We start from the raw sequence: 26781 nt of genomic DNA, 5'->3' as shown, positions 1-26781 counted from the left end.
GTCAAATTAGAAATGCTAGCAACTAAAATTTTGATCCCTATAATGACCATCTATTAAAACATGCTGCATGTTAATGCAAGAAACAATTCATCATTACTTTGTATGTGACAGATACAAAAATCACAGTTAAATATTTATATTCGGTGATAATTACTCGCACTATACACTCCATACTATACTAAATGGTTGTAAGCAATGTGACCATGAAACTAATCAAAGTATCCTAGAAAGTGTTTCAACCTTTATCGCAAGCTGAAAAAAGGGTTTGTATATACATGAATTTCTTCACAAAAATTATAATGCACCAATATTGTAAATATGAACTTTCCAGGTAAAAGAACATCTAACATATAAAATGCCTAGTGATCTATTACTGGCTGCATCCCTGCAGGTCGGGGATCGCACAAAGTATCGTAAGAGGCGACTAATGGGAAACCCCTAAAGAATTGAAGATTTGCTTTTGTGCCCTCTATTTGAGGACATAAAAGCGACCAAATAAATATGCTGCTGCAAAAGTTGGGATATTAATATTTCTCTCTAATTCTAACTACCTTATATTTCCTAGTGCCTTGCGTGTCAATACCTCACGTTTGGCTTCAATGTTGAGCGTTCGCCTAGGTGAGGAAGGCGATGGGTACTGTCCCCAGGCCTGGACATATCAAAGCCCTTACAATGGTAGTTATTATTCCCTGCTGAACGTTCAGCATTAAGGGTAATTGCAACAACTAGTTCACCCGCTGTTAATATAATGTGACCGGGCGGAATGCTGGATGACTTGGGTATGGTATTTCAGAGAAATAGCACTTTAAAGTCGGCATCAGATCCGCGCTATCATAAGGAGGCAAGTACTCCAACATGCCCCGTCTCCAGCACACTTACACACATGCACGCATCCACAAAATACACGGAGGCACGCCTTAAATGACCTAAGCTATTAACAGGATGTGAAACAAAATTAAACCAAACCTATTACTGGCTGGTATCAATACCATTAATTATTTACAAATGTACACTGTGTGACTATGATATGCTTGTCCCATAAATCAACATTGAATTGTGCTTAGTAAAGTAGAAACAAGTTGTTGTATAATTATATTTTTACTATATTATAATGATAATGTTAATATACCCTACAGGATTGGCATAACTTATATATAATATCCAAAGACTAGTATATGTATATATTTATAGTCAACTAACTTAGGATCACCTTTTGTGGATCTTGAATTCCCAGGGAAGATCTAGTGAAGGACGATTGGCAATATTGACTCATTAGCTTGATGAGGTAAAGATACAGCACCGACTGACATTTATTTTTTTACAACCAATTTGAGTTATCTTCCCTATACCATTGACTTGCACATAAATATATTGATGTTTTATATATTAGTTGTGTATCTTGTTACAATTTTTCATTTCACTGTAAAATATGATATATATACATATATATACTGTTACATACAAATACATGCAGAAGAGATTTGATATAGGCGTAGCCTGTTGCTCGATCATATTCATATACATCATGAATACAATTATAGTATGACATCTGGGTGTAAAGAAAGCATTGTCCATAGTCATATCTAAATGCTTTGGTATCATATGATAGAGATTGGAACATAGATGAAGGTTATGATGTGCAGGTTATGAGGTCAATGTGCCCAAAGGAAGTCAGGGAAAAGAACACATTTATCTTTAAACTATACACTTATTGTAATGTAATTTTCCATTCCAGGTTCTGTTGCCAAGTCCCATGTCCTCAATGGAAATATTAGCAGTAGATAAACTAGGACCACTACCATTTAGCAGTAAATGTTGCAGAGTTTGGCAGTTCACTTATATAAATAGATGCTGTTTAAATAAGTGTTTAACAAGCTCCTATTATTACAGAGAAAAATTTAGAAAATAGTAGTTTAATTTTTCGGTGTCCCTATTAAAGCCAGCGTCTGGATTTTAAATTCATATTTTTGTGCAAGAGCATATGCATTGCAAACACCATAACAATACCATCTCGTCCATAGTTTGACGGCATTATTGAACACGTGAATAGAACCATGACAGCACAGAAAATAATCAGAAAGGTTCGGATCTGAACATTTCTTAAATAAAAACAATGTAAGACGAGTCGTTAACTCAAATTTGTCATCAAGTATAAATAAAGACTATCATTATTTCCTGTAAGCTTACCGATCAGCTGAGCATGAACGTAATGGTGTTTCTCCGTGTTAGATCAAGTTAGAACACAAGTTTTCTTCTACAGGTTGGTTTTGACCTTGGCCGGATAGTAACTGTCAACAAAAAAACCGCATAGTTTCATACTTACAAATAAAGTTGAAAATTAAAAACTGTGCATAGCATAAAAATGGCATCATTTACCGCAGTCAGTGCAGTGTAAAGTGTAACCCCATGCTTGTATACCATAATCATCTAAAGTTGGAAGTAAGAAAACACTATTACGAAACATTTATATCACGCTGCAAATTGGTACTTCGTTATCATTGAAGCTGTTCCCAAGTGCCAAGATTGTAGGGGCGGGATTAACACTCACATCAAAACACTCTCCAAACACGGTGTTAGTGAAAACAAATTTGGAATGAGAACACGCTGTGGAAGAGGAACCTTTTGTAGTCGTTGTTACCCTTGTCTGGTAAAAGTGAGTAGACAAACAAAGATTTTTCACACAAGAAGGCAGAAAAGAATAACGAGAGAGAGAGGCTATTGATTGATTGATAGGTTTTACGTCCGCTTCACTACCGAGTATTTCGGTTATCCAGCAGACGAAGAACAGAAAGGAAAATGAGTAGAAGGGATAAAGTATGGAGTAAAAGAGTAGAAGAGGGGGATAGGTTAGAAAAGGGGCCGTCTATCCTATATATATTAACTGTATAAGTCTAATTTTGTAAGACGGCTCCTATGCCTAATAATGCCTTAACATATACTCATCGTACAGCATTACCAAGTCTGGACCGGAAGTGAGGTACTGTGCCGCCGCCAGCCACACCAGCCCCTGCCTATGAATTTGGTTTGTATATAAAAGTTTGAAGTCCTTCTAAATGTCTTAATAACGAGACCCTAGTTCTATCGGCCTAAAATTTTGAATAACGCTTTTGCTATCCTCTGTGTCGACGTTTACGCGCCTACTCTTTTTCGAAAAACCCAGAGGGATTTTTTCCGTGCGAGATTGGACACTTCTCACATGGGCTACCATTTATAGTCCCATCCGACGGACTGTATGTTAGTGGTTAGAGTCATGCATGTGCTGGGTTTTTTTGTTGTCCGTTCAATGTACTCCTCTCTTCATTCGTCACTGAGAATATACCTGACTGAACTTGTACCAATCTCATCTTTCTAAAAAGCCTCGACTTGTCGTTCACTTAATTCTGTTCATCGTTCCGACATTTATTATTTTTAGTGTATAGCGTGATTATTAGTATGGGATAAAAGAATAATGGTGGGGGGGGAGGCGAGGTTAGAGTTATAGTTTGGTTATAACATTGATGGGGCTGGAGGGGTTGGAGATTGAAAGAAGTGATGGGTATGAAAGAAATGTGATGATAGATGTAAGGGCTGTATAGCGTGCTAGTTGTATGGACCGGAGAGGTGTTTGGGGGTGATTGGGAAGAGGGGTTGGCTGGGAGAGGATACTTAGTTTTTGCTATTTTTACATTTATGTGTAAGTGCTTTTTGTTTTATAAAGTTGTTTTGAGCACCGTGGAAGAGGAATACAACTACCTTTTGTAGTCGTTGTTACCCTTTTCTGGTAAAAGTGAGTAGACGAACAGAAGTTTTTTCACACAAAAAGGCAGAAAAGAAAAACGAGAGAGGATTACAGGCGGGGTGACCTACAAGCTGTGGCAAGTATGGAGAGAGAAAATTGATTGATAGTAGAAAATAACAACATCAAGGAAAGAAAATGAGAATGAATGACTGAAATGGATGGGAAAACGAGAGGAGGAAGAGAACGAGGAACAGAAGGAGATAGAGAGATAAAAGAAAAGAGAATAGAGAGGAACGGCAGAGGGAGAAAAGTTAGAACAAATATTGCAAGGCAATCCATAGTCCCCTAGCGGTAATGATTTCAATATTTTAAAAAACAATACACTTATGTCAGGAAGCATATGTCACAGTGTTATCATAGTGACTTACTTCTTTCACTCTGCCATCCCAAGATATCCTTATACATCAAATCTGGTTACTCCAGGTGAAACTGTATTGAAGATATGCCCCGGACAACTATTTTCATAAGTGAAGGTCAAAGATGAAGTCATAGGTCACAGTGACTTAGTTCTTGCACTCTGCCATCCCACGATGTCCTTGTACCAAATCTGGTTACTCCAGGTGAAATAATATATACGATTTTGATTGTGTGCTCCAGCCAACTTTCTTGTAACTCATGTCAATCATGTCAAACGATCAAGAAGTAAAATGTAAACATTAAAAGCAGCACTTGACTTGAAGTCTCTTCAATGTTTTTTTCCAAATTATTTCCAAAATAATATTTTATCATTAATTTATAACAGAAACAATAAATTAGACTTGAGCAAAAAATCCACGTTTGGGCATGAGAACGGTTTAATGGATACAGGCTCTGTAATGTCATTTAACTTTTCCATGACACACAATTGCAGCCACTCGTTGTTAACAGGTATAAGTAAATTGCATTTTCTATACACTAAAGACGTTTGGTGCCTACACTACATACAATAGATCCCATCATTGTACCTTATTCTATTTCAGTTTGATCTTTTATTTTATTTTCTCTTATCACTTTCTCAAGTCATGTAAACAGTAAATGCACGGTTTCACATATTTACTAGTACAGTTCTTTAAATGTAAGAGAAATATATCTGATCATTACAATATCAGAAAGATCTCATTAGTACTTCCTGCGGCCATCTTGTTTGTTATGATCACTCTCCAAAGTAAATAAGCACAACTACAGACCAAAAGAACCTACAAAATAAATGAGAAACCCTCCAGACCGACGATAACAAACATTCACTGTCAAAATCCAAGATGGTCGCCTGTCGGCCATTGTGTTCATTAGATCACTCTGAAAAGTAAATATGCACAATTACAGACCAAGGTAAATCTACACATACAATTTTAAAAAAAAAAACTCAAGGACTTCCTGAGAAATAGCGATAACACGAATTACGAATGACAACGGACGGACGAAAGATATGATGGTGGACTAAAAATCAAAATGTAAAAAACACATTTTATGTCCTAATATTTGAAACGACTAATGCGGGAACTTCCTGCAGAACTTTGGTTTATATAAGTATAATAGAGAAATATAAATATCCTAAGTATTGCAATCGTAGCAGCAGACCTATTTTGGTTGCTTTTGTGTCGTAAAGTTGAGGAAACGAAGGCAAATCCGAAATACTGCAGGGGATTCCCATATTGGTTGCTTCTTACGATACCTGCAACGTTGAATATTTAAACGCCTGTTTTCTAAATCGCTTTGAAGGCAACTGGAGTGAGATTTATACCAGTTGAGCGATTCAGGCCCATTTGGCCTCTTAAAGACAAAAGCCTGCCGTTTTGTTTCTTGTTTACTACAAGTAACCTCCCCTTAACTACGCATACTGATATTGTTATTTTGTTTTGAGAAATGATACGCATATTCAACCTTATTGTCACGCATGCGACCAATCTTTTCGTCAAACTCATAAAGATTGAATGCGATGATTTAAAAAAAAAATACCTGTGACAGATATTATAATGTTCCGTCTATAAAAGGTTTAATTGATACAGTTTCAGTGGAATTGATACATAATTAATTGCAATAAATCGATCTTAACAATAGGGTTGGATATATTTTACAACCGCAAAACAGTACAATCAAGAGAATCAGAGGGCCAGTACCGCTCACCCTGATATTTATGCAGTCATAGCAAAATATGCTCATTAAATATTATACTGTACTACAAATATTTTGATAATAAACTGATAATCCATCCTCCTTAAAAGCCAACATTTGCAGTATCAGCATGACTGCGAATCCCCTTATCTCCTGTAAGCAAAATCTTCTATGTTAATAGATAGCTACGGCCAGCACACACAAACACACACCCTGTCTTTGAAAGGGGGTCTGTGGTTTCCGTCAAACGTATTTCCTTTGTCTACAACAGATTCTAGACACGCCCTTCGCGTAATTAAAAGCTGCGAAAAGTCAAAATAATATTCCAGATGAGAAAGCTCTATATATGGTATTGTTTGCATGCATCTTGATTAAAGTCATTTCTTTATAAGTCTGCATGTTAATAATTGTTATTGAAGGTAAATATGCATATGATAAGAAGGCTGATTACAGTGTATTTGTGGATAACATATCTAATGCACACGATCTGCTTATACTTAAAAGATGAGTGTACAATTTCGTATGAGTTTTTGATTACATAAACTGAAGTCAATACATTTTGTTTCTATCCTTTTTTGTCAAACACGTAGTCTATGCAAATATCGGTTGGTACATGTATATATAATCCTCATATGTGACAGCAAAGATTGCGGCACAAATTGAAACATAACATGGAACATGTATTTGGTATAATGTATATCAATCCAATAAAGCGTTTCCTTGTTAATATAGCTGATATACAAGAGATCCCAGAGGTATCTTGGTGCCCACCATTCTACCATCTTTATTAGTTTATATCAGTTTGATATTTTCTCAGTCTGATTTTTTTTCTGTTGGTTTTAATCAATCTGTATATCACTCTTTTTTATTTTCATCACAATCAAATAATTAAAAAAGTACAGGAAATGGCCGTCGAGAGCCCGCATGTATCGTGCAAAAGCGACGAAATACATACTTTTTAAAATAACATTTCTGTTACTTAATGTTATTGTCTGAATAGTTGACATGTAAGTATTTTTAAAAATATATATTCTCTTCATGCAAAACCAACGTTAAACCATCGCTTGGATCCGACCTCGAGCCAAATTCAGTACGGTGGACAAACGTATGTCGGGCCAACATTGGGTGACACGTTTGGCCAATGTCTGCCTGCTAGCTTGGCTCTTGAACTTAAAATAATAAAATCAACTTTAAAAAGGTGTTATTTGGCGGCCACCATGAAAGGATCTTTTTATATTTACAAACGACTATTTTTGCCTTCTTTGCTCTTCATTTTCCATTCCAGGTTCTGTTGCCAAGTCCCATGTTTGAAACTCTAAACAGGAATCTTGTATATAAACTTAAACCTCTAAATGTCATATTTTATTTGCCACTTTCTTATAGATTAAGGTAGCAGTGAACAGTATAAATGGCCTGATCCTACAAATAAAGGCAATGTCTCAGATAAACATATATAGTGTATTCATCCTGCCCAACACACATACATATATTAATATATTTATAAAGTACATTTTGAATGCATATTTTTAGATGAATAATTATTACCTTCTCAGTTACAGAAATAATTACGTTTTCGCATAGGTCATTCCGTAGAATTTTTGATACATTGTACATGTACTATAACGAGGGTTTTTCATTGTACAAAAATATCACCAATGGCCACCGTACGCTACTATATACTGCTACATAATAATAGTATAACTATGTACAAAATGCTAAAAACTTCTTATATTAATAGAGGTGTTGTCAATGACGGAAGAGTTCTCATTAGGGCAAGGGGTATCATTTACAAGGGGGATCAATGGGAACATGCATGTAAAAGAGTTATGACAAAATTGAACTATCAAATTTAACATGGCTGTCTGGTGACCATTTTCCCAAAAAAATATACTGATAAGTAGAGACCATAAAAGGGAAATTAACATACTTATAAGCGTTTCCTCCTTTTATAGACAAAATTGGAAAACCTCTGTTTCTATATTTAGAATAGCATTAATCAGGTGATTTATTTGACTTTACTGACCAATTCGAATAGGAGAGACAACCCATAAACGATAGAGGTGACGTATCGCTTCAGTCCATGTAGTTCACTATGGACACAGTAAGGGTCACGTCCGGGAACTCAGAGGACGGAGTAATGTATCCCTACACGATTCCAATTAATCAGGTCTCGAAGCAACTTTAACTACAAACATTCTATGCGTGGTTATCCAGCCTCCTTCACCACGCATAGTCGGGCAGATTCCAACAGAATGTAGCTAAGTGAAGTCAATATTTGTGTAAGTATTTTTAGCAGTTTACCTTAACGTTAAAGATTTAAATTGGTGATTCCCTCTCTTACAAGACACTTTAACGCATGTCGAATTCTGATGTAGAAGCCCGATAAAAGGAGACTTCCGGTTTAGTTGCTGGGCACCATTTTGTGTTTCTAGGGAAATCAAGCACATCAACAGTTCACATTTTGGATATGCTTACCTTTCCAAAGATATTAACTGCATATCGTTATCTAGTCTGAAAGCCGAGATAAGGTCACTTGCGGTTTGGTTGCTATGTCGTCATTTTGGGTTGCTAGGGAAACCAAACAAATGTACGAATTGCATTCAGGACTTTCTTACCTTTTCAAAACACTTTACTGCATATCTGTATCTAGACTAGAAGCTGTGATAATGTCACCTCCGGTTTGGTTGCTAGGACGCCATTTTAAATTGCTATGGAAATAAAACAAATTTGAGGAAAAAAAGTTTGAAAAATGAACAAAATCTTGGGATATCAAATTTCATGCATCCAAAAACCACAACTATGATCTTCACACGGAAAATGAAACTAACCACTCTCCAATGGTCCTCTCTAATAAACCACTACATGACAGTACTTACCATAAACATGAAGTTCTTATTTTTAACGAAGATGGTAAATTTGGTCAATATATCCAAAATTGCATTTGAAAAAAAAAATTATCAAGAAGACTTAAAATCTCACTTGACAGCAGTACACTTAAAACAATATATCTTATATTAGACCGATTTCAGAATATGAAAATGTAGTTTGGGATGATTGCTGAGCGAAATCAAACATTTCTAGAGTCGTGACAGAGCTTCGTAGAGATACATCACACCATAAATTATAAGAAGAATTTGAATGGGGAACCTTAGCTGATACATGAAGGAGGGAAAAATGAACCAATTTTAATGCATAAACTATTGCAAAAAACATCACAAAAGTACCTTCATAATACTGTTGATCCTGTTTTAAATGATTTAACAAATGTGAAATATTATCTAAGATTAAGTAGAGTTCTTAATCCCCTAATATGTAGAACTGAGAGCTACTTTAAAGGTACTTTTCCTCAACATTTCAACTTCAAAATAAAATAAATTCTCAATCTTATTCCAAATTTAAGCAACTAATTAATAAAACTAGAAATTTAATGATACTTTTCAGTGGGAAAAGAAAAATCGCTATTATACTATGTTAAATTAGAAAGAATGCTAGCAACTAAAATTTTGATCCCTATAATAACCATCTATTAAATCTGCTGCATTTAAATGCAAGAAACAATCCACAATTACTTTGAATGTGCCAGATACAACAATCACAGACAGATATTCTCAGTTTTACTCTGTGATAATCACTCGCACTATACACTGCATACTAAACTTCATGGTTGTAAGCAATGTGATCATGAAACTAATAAAAAATATCCTAGAAATCAAAGTGTTTCAACATTTATCGCAAACTGAAAAAAAGTTTGTATATACAGAATTTCTTCATAAAAATTATAATGCACCAATATTGTAAACATGAATTAACTTCTGACATATAAAAAGCCTAGTGATCTATTACTGGCCGCACCCCTGCAGGGTCTGGGATAGAGAAAAAAGTATCGTAAGAGGCGACTAATGTTAAACCCCTGCAGAATTGAGGACTTGCTTTTGTGTCCTGTATTTGAGGACAAAAAAGCGACCAATATAAATATGCTGCTGCAATAGTTGGGATATTAATATTTCTCTCTACTTCTAACTACCTTATATTTCCTAGTGCCTTGCGTGTCAATACCTCACGTTTGGCTTCAATGTTGAGCGTTAGCCCAGGTGAGGAAGGCGATGGGTACTGTCCCCAGGCCTGGACATATCAAAGCCCTTACAATGGTAGTTATTATTCCCTGCTGAACGTTCAGCATTAAGGGTAATTGCAACAACTAGTTCACCCGCTGTTAATATAATGTGATCGGGCGGAATGCTGAGCTGGGTGTCTTCGGTATGGTATTTCAGCGAGATAGCACTTTAAAGTCGGCATCAGATCCGCGCTATCATAAGGAGGCACATACTCCAACATACCCTGTCTCCAGCAAACTGACACACATGCAGGTATCCACAAAATACACGGAGGCACGTCCTTAAATGACCTAAGCTAGTAATAGGATGTGAAAAAAATAAAACCAAACCTATAAACTGGCTGTACACTATGTGACTATGCTTGCCCCATTAATCAACATTGAATTGTGCTTAGTAAAGTAGAAACAAGTTGTTTTTATAATTATATTTTCACTATATTATAATGAGTATGTTAATATACCTTACAAGATTGGCATAATATATAATATGCAAAGACTAGTATATGAATATATTTATATTTAACTATCTACGGGTCACTTTTTGTGGATCTTGAATTCCCAGGGAAGATCTCGTGAAGGTCGATGGGCAATATTGACTCATTAGCTTGATGAGGTCAAGCTACAGCACCGACTGAATGCTATTTTTTTACAACCAATTTGAGTTATCTTCCTTATACCATTGCCTTTTTGTATATCAATTGTGTATCTTGTTTCAGTTTTTCATTTCACTGTAAATTAGTATATATATACATATATATACTGTTACATACAAATACAGGCAGACGAAAACTGATATAGACGTAGCCTGTTGTTCGATCATATTCATATACATCATGAATACAATTATAGGTTGACATTTGGGTGTAAAGAAAATATTGTCCAGGGTCATATTTAAATGTGTCGGTATCATATGATAGAGGTTGGAACAGAGATGCAGGTTAGGAGGTCAATGTGCCTTGAGGAACACATTTACCTATAAACTATATACTGATGAGACCTCAATGGAAATATTAGCAGTAGATATACATGTACAAGGACTACTACCATTTAGCAGTAAATGTTGCAGCGTGGGGCAGGTCACTTCAAATATATATATATATATATGCTGTTGAAATTAGTGTTTAACAGGTTCCTATTATTACATAGAAACAATTAGAAAATAGTGATTTTATTTTTCGGTGGCCCTATTTGAGCCAGCGTCTAAATTATAAATTAATATTTTGTGCAAGATTCTATGCATTGCAAACACCATAACAATACAATCTCGACCATACTTTGACGCCATGATTAAACACGTGAATAGAACCCTGACAGCACAGAAAATAATCAGAGAGGTTCGGATCAGAACATTTCTAAAATTAAAAAAATGTAAGACAAGTCGTTAACTCAACTTTGTCATCAAGTATAAATAAGGACTATTATTATTTCCTGTAGATGTAAGTCTTGGTGTTTCTCCGTGTTAGATGACGTTAGAACGCAACTTTTCTTCTCGAGGTTGATTTTGACCTCGGCCGGATAGAACCTGTCAACAAAAAAAACGCATAGTTTCATCGTGAAGACACTTACAAATAAAGTTTAAAAATTAAAAACTGTACATAGCATAAAAATGGCATCATTCCTGCAGTCAGTGCAGTGTAGAGTGTAACCCAATGTTTGTATACCATAATTATATAAAGTTGAAAAAAAGAAAACACTACTACGAAACATTTATATCATGCTGCAGATTGGTACTTCATTATCATTGAAGATGTTCCCAAGTGCCAAGATTGTAAGGGCGGAATAAACAGACTCACATCAAAACGCCTGTATTTTGCAGCAGGACACACTCCAAACACGGTTTTAGTGAAAACAAATATGGAGTGGGAACACGCTGTGGAAGAGGAATACAACAACCTTTTGTAGACATCCTATCTGTCATTCCAAGATATCCTTGTACACCAGTCTGGTCCTTGCACCAAATCTGGTTACTCCAGGTAAAATAGTATAGCAGATATATCCCGGACAATCTTTTTCAAATGTTTAGGTCAAAGCATAGGTCACAGTGAGGTCATAGTGACCTAATTCTTGCACTCTGCCATACCAAGATGTCCTTGTACCAAATCTGGTTACTACAGGTGAAATAGTATAGCAGATGTATTCCAGGTAATCTTTTTAAAACGTTAAGGTCAAAGATCAAAGCATAGGCCACAGTGAGGTCATAGTGACCTAAATCTTGCACTCTGCACTCCGCTATCCCAAGATGTCATTGTACACCAGATCTGATATAAGATATGTCCCGGGCAAACTTATCGGACGTAAGAACGGAGTGTAAACCTATAGTGACCCCCACCCGATCCAACCCCACACGGAACCGGTTGGGGACTAAAAGGAAATCATAACTGATTATATTATAGTTTCCTTGACCGTATTAATGAAACCGTCCTCATGCGAAGGACTGACTTGTATGCACCAACCAACTTTCTTTTAACTCACTTAAATCATGTCAAACGCTCAAAAAGTCAAAATATTGCAGGCTTTCGCTGAAAACTGACAACCCTAATAGTGCTGATGATATTTACAGTACGAATACAGCACGCCATAAGTATTTATTGACTTTTTGAAACACCAATGGTTAATGTATGAAAAAGTATTCCCTTTCACCGTTAAGTCCAATAATTTGATAGCCCTTATCTGCCATTGTTTTTATCCAAATCATCTCAAAATTAAATATGTTCAAAAACAGACTAATAAGAACCTCCATATGAAAACAAGTACTTTCTGAAAAATAGCGATAACAAACCTTCATTGTCAAAATCCAAGATGGCCGCCTCCCGGCCATATTTTTTTATCGGAACCGTCTCAAAAAAGCCCATGCACAACGAGAAACCAAGGGTTACCCTATATATCAAATTAAGACAGGTCCTTCATGTATTTCCTGAGAAAAAGAGATAACAACATTCACCGTCAAAATACAAAATGGCTGCCTGTCGGCCATTTTTTTATCCATTTAGTCTCAAACGTTAATATGCACAACTGCAGACGGGGGGTAACTAACATATCAAATTTGAGAAAGATAACTCAAACACGTCCTGAGAAATAGCGAAAATAAACATTCACTGTCAAAATCCAAAATGGCTGCCTGTCGGCCATTTTGTTTATCAGATCAGTCTCAAAATCAATATGCACAACTAGGGACCAAGGGAAACCTCCATGTTAAATTTGAGAAAAAAAGCGCTAACAGGAATTGTTTAAGGACGGACGGAATGACGGACGGACCGTGATTTGAATAGCCCACCATCTAATGATGGTGGGCTAAAAATATCACCCATTAACACCATAAGTCCTAAAAACCAATATCGATAAGTAAAGCCCTAAAAAGGGAAATTAACATACTTATAAACGTTTCCTCCTTTTATAGACTGTGCAGAAAGTGAAAAACCTCTGTTTTTATATTTAGAATAGCATTAGTCATACGATTTATTTAACTTTACTGACCAATTCGAACAGGTGAGACAACCCATATGGACACAGTTAGGGTCACGTCCGGGAACTCGGAGGACGGAGTTATGCATCCCTTCACGATTCAAATTAATCAGGTCTCGAGGCAACTTGAACTACAAACATGCTATACGTAGTTATCCAGCCTCCTTGACCACGTATAGTCGGGCAGATTCCAACAGAATGTAGCTAAGTGAAGTCAATATTTGTATAAGTATTTTTTAGCAGTTGACATAAACGTTAAAGATTTTAATTGGTGATTCCCAATTTACATCAGTCGTATACGAAAACGCTCTTAAAACAAAGAAAATACATCTCTAGGCATAGATAGTATATCATACTCAATACTTTCATTATGTAAAAATAGCAATTTTAGATCTAATAAACACTAATTGGCAAACGGGGAACTACATGACACTTAAACGCATGTCGAATTCTGATGTGGGAGCCCGATAAAAGGAGAATTCTTGTTAGTTGCTGGGGCACTATATTGGGTTTCTAGGAAACGAAGCCAGAAGCTTCATGACAGCAGCTTTACAACCGTCCATGCTGAGGGAGATGCAGACAAATTCATTGTGACAATAGCGGCGGTTGCGTGTACATAAAAAAACTGTTGTTCTGATTGGAAAGTATACAGACCTGCGTGTGCTGTTGTGCTAATATGATGATATGCAAGCTAATAAGTTCTTCTTCCGTTCACAGACAGGAGGCGATACAGTGGACGAAATGTAAGCACGCAAACTGCATGACCAGCGGTCAACTTTTTAGTGATAACATGGTTTTGACGACACCTGAAATTTAAAAAGACATTTTTAAACAAGATATGTAATATCTGAAAGGCCACTTCGATTGATGATGCCTAATATTATGCAGATGTGAGAATTTAGACATTTTACTTGCTCTTCAGCTGACCGTCGTGATTCCTGCCATTTTTCCTTCGTTGGTCGGAAAATTATTGTTTGTGCATATAACATTCACAACCCTTAACCATGTCCACAGAACTATCAGCTAAGGATGAAAAAAGAGTGTCCAGGCTATAGGTGACAACAGGTCAAGTCACTAGAAAACAGATTAGATGGCATGGAACAGTATTCACGTCGCAACTGTCTGAAATTCAGGGGGATCCCAGAATCTGAACACGAGAACACTGACCAGTGAACTATTGACTCGTGCAATAACATACGGTGTTATGGTTACTGATTCTGACATCAGTCGCTCACATCGTGTAGGTCCCATTAACAAGGCATATCCAAGAGACATAATCGTACGTTTCATCTCGTATAAGACAAGAGCCAATGTTTATGATGCCATATTTTCTTTATTCAGTAAGAAAGACCAGGAATCATCACCCACATCTCCCTCCACATCTAATAAGCTCTTCATCAACGAGGCACGTATATCATTGTGACGGGTATACATTATCTTTCCTAGGCTGGTATCCGAATGAAAATCCATAATATATTATAGGAGATACAGCCTAATATATACAAAAAAATAAATAAAATAATCTTCACGCCTGAGTGCATTCCGGGTTTTGTACTCGCCCCAGAAAACATCACTGAAATGCCGTGACTATGACTCAATACTACCCCTTACTACCCAATACGACCCAGTTATTTATCCAATACTACCCAATACGACTTTAATACTGTGAAATAAGTTATTTAATTCTATCTGCCATATTTTATCGGAAACTATGCAATTTGGTGCAGAAAACGGTCAGTTCGACCGACAGCGTATCAGTAAAATGTGTTTCCTCGAGTTATTCCCCTTTATACAGTAACTTTGCCGCTCCCAATACTACTTCTGCGCTGTGAAATATTACCTAAAACAATTTACTTTCTTTCTGCCGTATTTCCTCAGAGAATATGAAATCTGATGCAGAATAATTGACCAGTATACCGAGGCTTTCAACCGGAGGCGAATAATATTATAAATGGTCTAAAAGTACCGTCTATGATACCGACCCAATACTATTAAATACGACCCAGTCATGCACCTCTGATCATGTTGATCCCGTATCGCTTGTTAAGGTAATGAATCAGTCTAATGATGTTATATACCTTGCATATGGTCTTTTTACTTACTTTTCTGTTATACTTTCCATTTAATGTACTGTTTTACTCTACTCTAAGTCCACTCAGTCCACAGTCGAATTCCAGAGATTGTCATTATGCCTATCGTAAGTTTTTTTTACACCAGAAACCTATTGATGTGTCCTAATGTTTACCACTCGATTGTCTCTGATAATGGATAGAAATAAGAATATCGTTATTATATTTATTGGGACACATCTATATTGTGAGGATTATTACTATATCAACACATTGATCATCCGAGCATTTGCAGGTAAAAATACATACCCTAGCTATTACAGTACATATTGTTTACTTTTTGATGAATCACATTTTTTCAAACTTAAAAACATTGAATATCTTTTATGTCCATTAGAAATATATACCTTTTTTGCAATGATATTGAGATAAGTCCAGGACCCCAATGTAACATAGAAATATCACATCTTAATGTTAGATCTCTCAGAACCAAACTTGATATTATTGAAGCAGAATTACATGAAAGTGACATATTATGTCTTACTGAAACTCACCTTTTTCCAAATATAACTGATGCTGAAATAACACTTAACTCCCATTCCCATAACATTCACAGACTTGATAGAAAAACTGGACCTGGGGAGGAGCAATTATTTATCATAAAGACACAGTATAAACTGAAAGAAGAATTGATCTTGAGCATGATGATATAGAAATGATATGGATTGAAGTATTATTCAATAAGCAAAAAATAGTATTAGGATGTATTTATAGACCTGAATCAAATGTAGAATATTGGGATACATTAGACCATGTTCTAGATAATGCATGTAACACCTCACTTAACATCATAATAACTGGGGATATAAATGTAAATATGTTGAATATACCTGCTAACCACCATTTAAATAGACTAATGGTAAAATGTAACTTTACAAATCTAATTACTAAACCTACCAGGATAACACAAACTACTGCCACTGCTATTGATATGTTATTCACTAATAATATTAATCTTATAAAACATAATATAGTGAATACACCAATATGCAGTGATCACTTTGTTATTCATTTTACCTGTTCATATTCTATATTTAAGCAAAAATCCTACCAGAAAACTATATTAAACTGTGACAATGCAAATTTTGATAAAATGAATAGAGCTCTAAATAAAATAAATTGGGAAATACTAATAAATAATGTTGACTCGAATGAGTTTAATACATTTTTTAACAGATTCTATTAATAATCAAATAGAAGAATGTATACCATCCAAAATTATAACTGTTCGCCCGAATGATAAACCTTGGATGAAGAATATTATTAGGCAAAAAATAAGACAGAGAAATAAATTACATAAAAAAGCTATAATAACAACACTGCAATTAATTCAGAAATTTTCAGAAAGGTTAGAAATGAAGTAGCAGACCTTGTTATAGTAGCTAAAAACACTTGTTATGAAAAATTACAACAATCACGTAGTGACCAATCTGTGCCTCCTAATAAATGGTGGAAAATGACTAGATCTGTTATGAATTCAAATAATGTATTATATTGTCTTCCTCCTCTTTCTGAAAATAATAGCTTAATACATCATCCATTTGAAAAAGCAGAATGTCTAAATAACTACTTCAGCTCAATATAAACTTCTTCTGAAAATCTTGAACCCCTTAACTCCATGAAAATACTTTTCCCTTCCTTCTAGACAATATTAGTATATCTGAAGAGGACATTAAAGATCAACTGTGTTAACTTAATGATAAAAACCTCCTGGCCCAGATGGCGTGATTTATTTGACTTTACTGACCAATTCGAATAGGTGAGACAACCCATAAACGATAGAGGTGACGTATCGCACCAGTCCAATTTGTTCACTATGGACACAGTAAGGGTCACGTCCGGGAACTCGGAGGACGGAGTTATTCATCCCTACACGATTCCAATGAACAGGTCTCGAGGCAACTTTAATTACAAACATTCTATACGTGGTTATCCAGCCTCCTTCACCACGCATAGTCGGGCAGATTCCAACAGAATGTAGCTAAGTGAAGTCAATATTTTTGTTAATATTTTTAGCAGTTTAACTGAATGTTAAAGATTTAAATTGGTGATTCCCTCTCTTACAAGACACTTTAACGCATGTCGAATTCTGATGTAGAAGCCCGATAAAAGGAGACTTCCGGTTTAGTTGCTGGGGCACCATTTTATGTTTCTAGGGAAATCAAGCACATCCACAGTTCATATTTTGGATGCATACCTTTTCAAAAAAGTTAACCGCATACTTTTATCTAGTCTAGAAGCCGAGATAAGGTAACTTGCAGTTTGGTTGCTATGGCGCCATTTTGGGTTGTTAGGGAAATCAAACAAATGTACGGATTGCATTCGGGACTTTCTTACCTTTCCAAAACATTTTCCGCATATCTTTATCTTGTCTAGAAGCTGTGATAAGGTCAATTCCGGTTTAGTTGCTGACACGTCTTTTTGTATTGCTAAAAAAATCAAACAAATGTACGGATTTCATTCAGGACCTTTCCGAAACAGGAAAAATTACAAAAGTTTTAGACATAAGATATCCGTTTCTGGAAACCCTTTTCTGATACTAATTAAACATCTTATACATGTATACTGCTGCCGCATTAGAGACTCCCTTCCAAAATTTGAAATGTGTACGATTATTTTTGCACAAACAATGTGCAAAAATTGATTTTTAATGATCAGAAGTTTATTATCAACATAATACTGTATGATTCATATGTTTGACAGGAAAGAAAACAGACGATAAAAATGGTTATACGATTTCTATCTTTCATTAGATAATCACCCATATACTTTTATCTTATATCGAAAATGTAAATAGTTACAAATAAAAATCCACGTCACCATGTTGTAGTTTCCACATGTGCAAGTGAAAAGGACAGAGTCAATCATAGTGTATATATTTTATTGAAAAGTAATCCTGCTGCATATATTATTTATTATAAGATATATATATAAGATTTATTTTACAACCAATTAATTCGCAATTGACGTTATGTTACATCCTTTCCATATTGTAATCGATTTAATTTAAGTTTGACGTATTTTTGTATGTGAATGTCTATTTTTTATATTGCTGTTCGGCCAAACATGGCTTGCGTTAACTACAGCAAACCATATATTAATAATCCGAGAATTTCAAACGTTTACCTCATGACAGCATTATTACAAACCAACTGTCCATATATGTATCAAATTCGATTACATGATATTGGAAAACGATGTTTCGTCATATTAGTATTCCCAAACCAATCAATCATAGCAATTATCTTCTCGACATATAAAATTATTATTAAGATATCAATAAAATATTTATTACTACTTGTACAACTGTTATAAGCAAATGTAGTAATCTTTTCATGTAATATTCTCAGTGGCGGATCCTCAGACCTATCTGGGGGGGTTTCTAAATTTTCAGGGGGATTTCCAAGTGGGGAAAAATTGAGGAAAATAGTGAAAATACACGATTTTTAAAGAATTTCTCAGTGTGTGTGTGTGTGTGTTATATTAATATTATTATCAACACTATATCAATAAAAAAATGTGTGATCAATTTGATAAATTAAATGAATTCATCCTTTTCTGGGCAACGGAGCAGAAAACCGTTCAACAGCTTAAACGTTTGAAGCAAATCTTAAACAAATTAATCCTACATCTTCTAGGATGGATGATGAATTCGCTTAAAACGGACTTTGTCGTTTAGATGCTTTGGAGCTATTTAGAAAAAAAGCCAAATATAATTTGCATTAAAAAAAAATGAAAATGAAAATACAACAAAGAGTTGATTCCCCTTTGCCACTAAGATAACATTAAAATCAAACTACGGGAGAGTACTCGCACAGGCCTGGTCTGTTATCCAGACCATGTATTGAAATATCTTTGCCTATGCCGTATGTTAAAAAAATAATTACAAACTAATTTCTATACCTAGACCAACTTTATAACGCAAAACTAATTACGTAGAGTGGTAGAGATTGACAAATTGTCACAAGCTGTTGGTTATGTCACCCCGATACACAAAATAGATAAATAAAACCACAGAAAGCGAAAAATAATTAATGATCGAATATTTGTGGCACGTCACTGTTGGTAAATGTGAAAAATCTTACAGCGAGTGATCATTTCATTAAAACGATATATATCAAATGATTCAGTGTCACAGGAAACCAAATAGCTTGTTGTAGGATTTGGTTTGTTTGTGTTTTACGTCCTATTAACAGCTATGGCCATTTAAGGATGTGCCAGGTTTTGGTGGTGGTTGAAAGTCGGAGTTCCCGGAGAAAAATCACCGACCTACGGCCAGTACCTGGCGACTGCCCCACGTAGGTCTCGAACCCGCGACAGTGGTGGAGTGCTAGTGGTAGCAGAATGTCGGACACCTTTAACCACTTGGCCACCGCGGCCCCCTTTTTGTTGGAGGACACTCATACAAATGAGTTGTCATAGTTGTTTTTATCCAGTGTATCATTTGTCACGAAGCATATTAGGATGGTTAGTGGGTATTTCTGTATTTTATATTATCTTTATTTCGTTTCGCTATTCATGGGTAAGCTATAATAGAAAGTTGGACTGACCACGTAAGTAATGTTCACACAGTCATTAGCCATTGTTGCGTTAAGACGTGTGTCATTTTGAGAAGGCCGAAAAACCAGACAGAGTCATCGGGACCACCTATGAAACAGGATGTCTGGTTCCAACTGGGAGATATATGGCCTAAGGTGGATTGTGGATAAGACAACCAACTAAACATTGGTTACACATTGTGAATATTCGCCGGACTGCCTACAACATTGGTGCGCCAGCAAGCACGTAGGGGTCGGAGTGACAACACTTATGGGACAGAAAGCTGGTATGATACTGCGGTTACAGCTTATGTCATTCCTCGTCATCAGCAGATGATATCGGGTGGAAACCGGGAATACCGGGAAGTTCAATGGTGCTGTCGTCATTGAGACAGATATTGTTTTCCACTGGGACCAGATTTGAACAGACATTCGGTGAGACACTTGAAGGAGAGACAGCACAGATAAAGGCCATGACTTTATATATATATCTTATAGTTTCATTGTAAATATTCATCAGTATGAATAGGTGAATGAGGTGTATGTATAATCATATGTATGTGTATAGTGTATTAATGTGTAAATAAACTGTATATGTATATTCCTTGTCTGTTGAGCAACACCACCATTCTCCTACACTACATCATTATCTATGCAATTTACGGCATATCAAATGAGGTAAACATGTTTAGTAACGGGAAGTACTTGAATAATTCATGAAATATTTCCGATCAAAAAGATGCAAAACAGTGCGCCGTATTTGGTTGCAAGGGAAATCAAACACATGTACAGATCACCTTCAGGACTTTCTTACCTTTCCAAAACACTTACCGCACATCTCTATCTAGTCTAAAAGCTGTTATTAGGTTACTTCCAGTTTGGTTTTCTAGAACGCAATCATGTCTTTCTAGGGATATCATACAAACGTTCAGATAACATATAGAGTATTTCACCTTTCCGAAACACTTACTGCATAACTCATTCGTCTCTAAAAGCTGAGATAAAGTCACTTTTGGTTTGGTTACTAGGGCGCCATGTTGTTTACCAAGTTCGTCGTATTGGGTTGCGAGGAAAATCACACACATTTACGGATCCCATTTAAGACTTTCTCACCTTTTCAAAACACTTACCGCATATCTCTATCTTGTCTCGAGGCTGTGAAAAGGTCAACTTCAGGTTTGATTGCTGTAACACCATTTTGTATTGCTAGGGAAAACAAAAAAAATGTATGGATTACATTCAGGATTTTTTCACCTTTCCAAAACATTTAACCACATAATTCTATGGTCTCTGGAAGCTGAGATAATGTGACTTCCGGTTTGGTTACTAGGGCGCCATTTTGTATAACTAGAGCAACGTATTGGGTTGCAAGGGAAATCAAACACAAGTACGGATCACATTCAAAACTTTTTAACCTTTCCAAATGACTTTATTGCATATCTCTATCTAGTCTAGAAGCTGTTCTCAGGTTACTTCCGATTTGGTTGCAAGAAAGCCATCATGTATTGCTAGCGATATCATACAAATGTACGGTTTACATTCAGGACTTTCTTACCTTTCCAAAACATTTACCGCATACTATTTCGTCTGTAGAAGCTGAGATAAGGTCTCTTCCGGTTTGCTTACTAGGGCGCCATTTTGTATTGTTAGTGCACCTTATTTTGTTGCGAGGGAAGTCAAACACATTTACGAATCACGTTCAGGACTTTCTAACTTTTCTAAAACACTTAACCGCAAAACTCTATTGAGTATTGAAGTTGCTATGAGGTTACTAACGGTTCGGTTGCTAAGGGGTCATTATGTTTTGCTAGGGAAATCTTACAAATGTAAGGATTATATTCAGGACTTTCTTACCTTTCCAAAACACTTACCGCATACTCTTTTGTCTCTAGAAGCTGAGATAAGGTCTCTTCCGGTATGCTTACTAGGGCGCCATTTTGTATTGTTAGTGAACCGTATTGGGTTGCGAAGGGATATCAAACACATTTGCGGATCACATTCAAGACTTTCTAACCTTTCCAATACAGTTACCGCATATCTCTAGTCTAGAAGCTGTGAAAAGGTCATTTTTGGTTTGGTTTCTAGGACGACATTCTATATCGCTAGGGCACCGTATTGGGTTGCGCGGAAAATCAAACACATGTACGGATTATAAACGGATTACATTCAGGACTTTCTTACCTTTCCAAAATGCTTTACCGCATAACTCAAGCGTCTATTGAAGCTGAGACATATTCACTTCGGGTTTGGGTAATAGGGCACCATTTTGTATTGCTAGGGCACCGTATAGGGTTGCGAGTTTATTCAAATACATGTACGGATCACATTCAAGACATTCTTACCTTTCCAAAACATTTTCCGCATGTCTGTATCTTGTCTAGAAGCTGTGATAAGGTCACTTCCGGTTTAGTTGCTAGAACGCCATTTTGTGTTGCTAGGGAAATCAATCAAATGTACGGATTACATTCAGGATTTTCTTACCTTTCCGAAACACAAAAAAGTACAAAAGTTTTAAAGACAAAAGATATCCTTTTCTGGAAAACCATTTTCTGATACTAATAAAACATCTTATAAACTGATGCTGCCAGCATCAGAGACTCCCTTACAAAATTTGAAATGTGAATGATTATTTTTGTACAAACAATGTGAAGAAATTGATTTTTTTAATGTTCAGATGTTCATTATCAACATAATACTGTATGATTCATATGTTTGACAGGAAGGAAAACAGACGATAATGTAAAAAGTTACACATACAAATCCACGTCACCATGTTGTAGTTTCCACATGTGCAAGTGGAAAGGACAGAGTCAATCATAGTGTTTATATTTTATTGAAAAGTAATCCTGCTGCATATATTATTTATTATAAGATAAGATATATTTTACAACCAATTAATTTGCAAATTATTATTAAGATATTGATAAAATATTAATTTGTAATACTACTTGTACAACTATTATAAGCAAATGCAATAATCTTTTCCGGTAATATTGTTCATGCTATTATTAACACTATATCAATAAACAAATAAAAGTTTATGACCAGTTTGATGAATTATATGAATATTTCCTTTTCTAGGCAACTGAGTAGAAAACTGTTCAACAGCTTAAACGTTTTGAACCAAACAATAAGCTCATCCTAAACAAATGTATCCTTCATGATCGGGGATAGAGGACAAATACTCTTAAAATGGACTTTGTCGTTTGTATGGTTTGGAGTTGTGTAGAAAAAATAACTAAATATTATCTATATTAAAATAAAATTCAAAATACCATATATTAAAATAAAACAAAGAGTTGATTCCCCTTAGCTACTTAGTTAAAATTAAAATCAATTATGGGAGAGGACTCGGACAGGCCTTGTCAGTTATCCAATCTATGTCTATGTGTATTGAAATGTCTTTCCTAATAGAATATCTTGAAAAGAAATAATTACAAAGTAATTTGTATACATATAAATGTAACTATAACAATTACATAACGCAATACTAACTACGTATTGTATTAGAGGTTGACAATGGTCACGTGCTGTTGGTTATACATTATGTCGATGGAAATGTATATTAGAACAACTGAAATAGGAACTGATCTTATAAGTCCAAATCAAACTAAATTACAATATATATTCATTACATTATCAGTACGCATTTCCAACATTTACTTTGACAATGTGTATATCATTTTTCGTTTTCTACTCCCCTGACTTCATTTTGAGACCAAGATCAAGATCTAAGAAGAAAACGATAATTACATATAGTACCGTAATATTTTCGCCGCAGTTTGACGTTAGCTTATTTCGTCCTTGGCAATGAGGGCAAAATTAATCATGGTAGCAAACGTTTGTGCACATCACACAACTGTATCATACTAGCAAATGTTACACTAGGCGAATATAAAATAATATTACCAATTAAAGGCGAATATTTGACTGGAAACACATTTCCAGTGTACAGAAGCCAGAATTATTAATGACCCATATTTTGTCATTTTATAACAGTCATACATATAATAAAGCGTTAAATAATTTGTGACCGAATAAAATTAACAATTGTAATAACATTGATTCAGGGCGCATGACGCCGTTAAGTACTGTTTGATAATCTTGGTATTCCATCTAGTTCGAACTCCTCAAAAAGTTAAGATTTCCATAAAGTTTGAAAATAATCCAGTAAAAATTACTCGAGATATTGAGCGGATACCAATTCGGCATTTTAATTAAGGGGCATAAATCCGTAAATCACATTTCGATAAGAGTAGTTATCGACATAACCCGGGCTCTCATGGTATTAAACATGCATGTGAAGTTTGAAGTTTACCCTTTGAAAAATACTCGAGATATCCACCGGACACTGTTTAAGCAACTGATTAAAGGGGCATCACTCAGTAAATTATGCTCGGATAATTGTTGTCATTTACTTGTTAGCGGTCTAATAGCAATTACCCTTCCTGTGAAGTTTGAATTTTATCCGTTGAAAAGTATTTAAGATATCAAGCGGTCGCCCGAACGACCAACTAACCGACTGGCGGTTCATAGGGCCTTAATTTTTAAAAATTGAAACCAATTTCAATAATAAGTTGTACAAAACAAAATTAGGAAAATCTATCAGTGGAAAAATGAAGTCTTTCAATATTTAAGGCGTACTTACATATGCTTTTTCCGACCTAGACTTTCAATCTTCACAAATTCCCCAAAACTACCAGATTGGAATCAGTTGGCAGTGTTCCAATATAAAATGTAGCTGGGTTTGACTGCGCAATCGGAATAGATATAGTCTATTTTAGGCGATCCGTGCTCAAGATTTTCCAGTCAGACAATTATAATTAATACACCAATCCACAAATGAGCACTAAGTCACGTGACCCCGAGTCGGATCTATAGACCAGTAATCAATATGTCTATGCGGTTTCCTAATTATGAAACGTGTCTTAACCTTGTGGGTCACCATATAAAAGTAAAACTTTAAATGCTCTTCTAACTGTTTTATTATTGAAAAATTGTACATTATACTGTTCACATTCTCCTTCTTTATTCTTATTAACTTCATAAATGTATTATTATATTACATCGAGATGTTAATGACGTTAATCAAGATGTATATCTTCCACAACCACTATTTGTTTCCTCACTCCCAATTCCTTGGATTCCTGTTCGGAAACAGGAATAATGTATTCCTGTGGTGATTACATTATTATTATTAAATATTTCATATATCTTGTCTTGTTATTCACCGTACAAGAGTGTGTTGAAAGCACATTTTTGTATCCAATACCATCCATACCGCCCGTTAGAAGAATGTAATTTAAAAAGCAATTATCTGCTCTGACTCGTTGTCATTACTATAAAGTATTACATATAACACTGACTTATTGTGATTTTAAACCTTCAATAGTGAATTGTATTAAAAGCAAAATAAATGGTGTGACAAAATAAACAAGTATTTCACAATTCCACCTAACGTAGGTCGATGTGCAACAAGTATAGCAGACTGCAGAGAGGAAGTTGTCCTCTTGCGACTACGCATAGGCCATACCTTCGTCACACATAGATACATTTTACGTAAAGAATACCAACTTTATCGTCATGTATATGATCAGCCGTTTACAGTCAAACATGTAATGATTAAATACGCTGATATAATGTATCGTCTATGAAAAGATATTTTTTTATACAATTGATCTTTATAATAAAATCTGATATATTGTACAACCTATTCGTTCCCTGTTGATGTGTTTCTATATTTGTACACATGTTAACCTCTTCTATTTCTAGTTTTATGTATTCATTTTTGTGAATGTTTATTTTTATAATGTTGTTGGTCCTAAATGACTCGCATTGTCAGTGGGCCGTAAACAGTACCTAAAACCCCATAAACAACTCTAGGGTGACACCGCCAGAAAAGAAAAGGTAGATCATAAGTGTTATGGGATATGTTAAATTATAGTAGAACTGTTCTCCTGGCGCTTAGACCAGAGGATCCTGATATGAGTAAACGGTTTTTGGAGGTCTGAAGAACTCTCGAATCGGTCAAAAACGTTCACACAAGGCATGGGACACGGAGGGGGAAGGGTGCTGTCAGACGAATATCACGTGTAATCGTAATCGGCTTCACATCGAACGGGACAAGTGTTGGTAAGTGCTGGCTCTGGTAATCTCGTCCAGCTGGTCAACAAAACAGTCTGGCCACCTCGCACACACTCTTGCATGGATATCCTGCACCAACAGAATGATCAGGCACTATTGTGCATTCTTGTTACGATACTTAAATATATAGATTCCGACATCATCGTTATAGTACGTTATCGTACGAGAGGTCCCTGCAGGTAGGGCGTGATATTTGCCCCCATTGCATGATCGTAAGAGGCGACTTAATTTGGGATCTCCTCTTTTTTCTATTCTTTATAAACAGCTTTCTTCTTCCTAATGTCTCCCTTGACAATGCTTCATTTTTGGACGTTCGCCCCTGTAAGGAAGGCTTTGGTTTCTGTCCCCTGGCCGAGAAATGCTACTCCTGCTTAACGCTCAGCAATTTAGAAGTGGGACAACTGGTTCGCCCGTTGTCAGTATAATGTGACCGGCTGGGGTGTCCTGCTGGATGTCTTCGGCAGTATGTTTTAGTGAGGTAGCACTATAAAGTCGGCATCAGTTCCGCACTAACACAAGGAGACA

At 35.7% G+C, this 26781-nt stretch overlaps 1 protein-coding gene and 1 long non-coding RNA gene across 5 annotated transcripts in view; both read right to left on the bottom strand.

The window, feature by feature from the left end:
• LOC110455137 overlaps window positions 1-10156 on the bottom strand; it is a 39106-nt gene extending 28950 nt beyond the window's left edge. Inside the window, exons 1-2 of one of the 2 annotated variants that reach the window (XR_002463422.1) lie at window positions 8485-10156; window positions 2188-2288 (exon numbers count right to left, since the gene is read on the bottom strand). This is a non-coding gene — a long non-coding RNA (uncharacterized LOC110455137). Of the gene's footprint in view, window positions 1-2187; window positions 2289-4146; window positions 4184-8484 lie in introns of those variants that run through there. The other variant, XR_002463423.1, reaches the window with a different exon arrangement.
• A 16-nt stretch (window positions 10157-10172) lies between these two features.
• The window catches only part of LOC110455136, a 47140-nt gene continuing 30531 nt past the window's right edge, over window positions 10173-26781 (bottom strand). Inside the window, exons 2-7 of one of the 3 annotated variants that reach the window (XR_002463420.1) lie at window positions 22455-22546; window positions 21243-21318; window positions 17912-18003; window positions 16069-16150; window positions 14100-14251; window positions 10173-11505 (exon numbers count right to left, since the gene is read on the bottom strand). Coding sequence is in view for 1 of the 3 variants with exons in the window: in XM_021505087.1 (XP_021360762.1) it covers window positions 14225-14251; window positions 17912-18003; window positions 21243-21318; window positions 22455-22546 (287 nt within the window). In the remaining 2 variants the exon portion in view is untranslated. Of the gene's footprint in view, window positions 11506-14099; window positions 14252-16068; window positions 16151-17911; window positions 18004-21242; window positions 21319-22454; window positions 22547-24760; window positions 24810-26781 lie in introns of those variants that run through there. The other 2 variants (XR_002463421.1, XM_021505087.1) reach the window with 2 other exon arrangements.

This window comes from Mizuhopecten yessoensis, unplaced genomic scaffold (assembly GCF_002113885.1).
Source record: "Mizuhopecten yessoensis strain PY_sf001 unplaced genomic scaffold, ASM211388v2 scaffold8143, whole genome shotgun sequence".
Lineage (NCBI taxonomy): Eukaryota > Metazoa > Mollusca > Bivalvia > Pectinida > Pectinidae > Mizuhopecten > Mizuhopecten yessoensis.
This window is presented reverse-complemented; position numbering and strand designations above follow the sequence as displayed.